The 2515-nt window shown below is 48.9% G+C and overlaps 1 protein-coding gene across 1 annotated transcript; it reads left to right on the forward strand.

The window, feature by feature from the left end:
* The first annotated feature begins 637 nt into the window (after positions 1–637).
* On the forward strand, positions 638–1243 carry LOC116259541 (putative glycine-rich cell wall structural protein 1). Its single transcript, XM_031637400.1, has one exon. It carries the CDS (start codon positions 638–640, stop codon positions 1241–1243), a length of 606 nt encoding a protein of 201 aa, XP_031493260.1.
* The last annotated feature ends 1272 nt before the right edge of the window (positions 1244–2515 follow it).

Below are 2515 nucleotides of genomic sequence, written 5' to 3' on the forward strand. Positions count from 1 at the left end.
ATTCTTGTGAACCCGTGGAAGATTTACAGGCACTTCCTATACTTTATTAAGGCATTTTATTAGATTAGTTTGTTTTGGTCAAGGTGCATGGACCCCAAGTAGATTGGAGAAAAAACCAAGGCAAGTGAGATATGACAAAACCCCTCATCTATAAATTAAGAAGCAAGCAAACTATGAGTTCACTGGTTGCTTAAATTTAAGAGTTTCCTTGTAAACTCACAAATAAATGGAGCGCATATTATAAATTCTCAGGGGCCATCAATTAAAAACTCTGGTGGAAGGTGGGTAGATGGTGGTGGGGCGGTGCAAAAGAAGCAGAAGGGTAGAAAACGGAATGCGTGGACGTAAACTAAGGGGTTTAGCGATCACGCGGACGGAATCTGGCGGTGCACACCCATTCCATGACGTTTCTTTCTCTCTGGAGGTCTCCTTTCATTTATTATTAAATTGCCGCAACCACAAAGAAGAAGGTCAGAAACAAGAGGCCCACTCCCCATTACAGAGAAATAATTGGAGTTCCATTTTCCCAACTCCCTTTCTCTCACCATTAAAGGCACGGAGAGTTAGGTGGGGAGGCGTCCAGCCATGGTCCCGTCCTTGCCTTGCCTTATTTAACTCCACATAAGGCTGTTGAAGGATGAAGACTCTGCTGCTGCTGAGCTTGGGGATCGCTGTTCTTCTGGCGCTCGCCGCAGGGTTTGCCCAAGAGCCAGACCCGGACCCAGAGATGGCTGCGAGTGGCCGCGGAACCGGCGATGGTGGGTCCGGTGAAGGCGGTCGCGGCGGGTCCGGACGAGACGGCGGGTGGTCTTACCGCTTCGGATCTGGTTCGGCTCCCGACGGCAGCTGGGACTACAGGTGGGGGTCGGGTTCCGGCCCCGGTGGTGGTTGGGGTTTTGGTTCGGGGAGCGGCCGATCTGGTTCCGGTTCTGGTTCTGGTTACGGCTTTGGTTGGGGTACGGGGCACGAGAGCGGCGGTGGCGGAGGCGGAGGCGGCGGAGGCCGGGGCGGAGTTGAAGGTGGCGCTGGTGGTGGGGGTGGCGGCGGCGGTACCGGTGGCTTTTTTGGTGGGCCTGGTTCCTTTGGGTTCGGGGGTGGGTTTGGAGGTGGCGTTAACCCCTTCGGGTGCGGGTTCGGGTTCGGCGGACCGACTGGCGGAGGGTCGGGGCGGGGGCGGTTCGCCCGGACCGACGGCCAGGGCGCGCCGGAAGCCGACAACTCGAACGGCCGTAGGTGTGCATAAACGGAAATCTAATGCCGTTTTTCCTTTTCTTTTTCCGGAGATGAACTGCAGAAGTATTATGTGTTAGTGGCTGCATATCTTTAGCAGGGTTTAGAAAGTGGTTGTGTACGTTTTACTAATGTAACATAAATGTATAGTTGAAATATCTGAAATAAACGACCAAGTATATGTTTTACATATATATTACAAATACGTCATGTACAGAAAAAATTACTTATATATTCACATGTATTACATATACTGCCTTTTCACTCGAAACGAATTTTCAGCACCCATATGCGCAGAAAAAATTAAATCATAAATACTAATATGGGCACCTAGACTTACCGAATTTTGGTTGTCCATGTTTCCTTCTTGCAAACTCACCTCCCTCGCTGAAAGATCATGAATCAAGCAAGCCAATTTAAATTCATAAAATATGAAGCTCACATGACATTTATAAAGAGTGAAAACAAGCCAATTTGAAAGAAAGTCTGCACTGCAAGATTGATTCCCTCCAGAAAATGAAGCCGGTTAATAGACAACAAACTATGCAGCATTTAAGAAGGGCGAGTCATTCGTCCAAATTAACAATCCAGTAGAGTACGCTAGGTTCGAGATGTTGATAGTTCAACTCCATCTTCCCAGACCACCGTTCTGATCAACGGGTAGCAATCGACAATTCAACGAGACTAGATGGGCACTCGGTCCGAGCAGTGACTCACGTTTCCTTACTCACCATCAGCCCTCTGCCACCTGAACCCACTTGTGCAACTGGGTGCAGGTTGAAGTCAGAAGCCGGCACAACTGGGTCTGGGGAGCCATCCAGACAATGAACTCTACGTGTTGTCCCCGTGTGGTGAATCACGAAACTGCGAGTTCAGAGGGTGAGACTCAGAGCGTGAGTGGTCACATGTGGTTGACTGGGGCTTTCACAGCGCGACGAGACCAAACACTGCACCACCATTGTTATGGGGGCACTGCGGAATGGGACCTCATTCATGAGTGTTGGGATTTTCGAGGCAGAATTTTCTCACAATTGTAGAGGTTTCTTGAGAATCTTTGTGCCCCTCTATGTGTGGAGCTCGATGGAATATTCTGAGTGTCTTTCTTTTTTCCCACCACCCTCTCTTCCTTTCTTTGGCTCTTTTCTTTTTCTCTGTCAGAATATGCTGAGCTTCATTTACTGCAGCGGTGGGCTATCTATCTGACTTTCTGGGGAAGAGTAAATTTATGTTTTCTAGCACTGCCTTTGCAACCTCCTTGTAGATTTCTCCACAAGCATATTTCTTT

The sequence above is a fragment of the Nymphaea colorata genome, chromosome 8 (genome assembly GCF_008831285.2).
Source record: "Nymphaea colorata isolate Beijing-Zhang1983 chromosome 8, ASM883128v2, whole genome shotgun sequence".
NCBI lineage: Eukaryota > Viridiplantae > Streptophyta > Magnoliopsida > Nymphaeales > Nymphaeaceae > Nymphaea > Nymphaea colorata.

Excerpts from the sequence above, each read along its gene's own strand:
- LOC116259541 (XM_031637400.1), top strand. The coding sequence starts at position 638 with ATGAAGACTCTGCTGCTGCTGAGCTTGGGGATCGCTGTTCTTCTGGCG.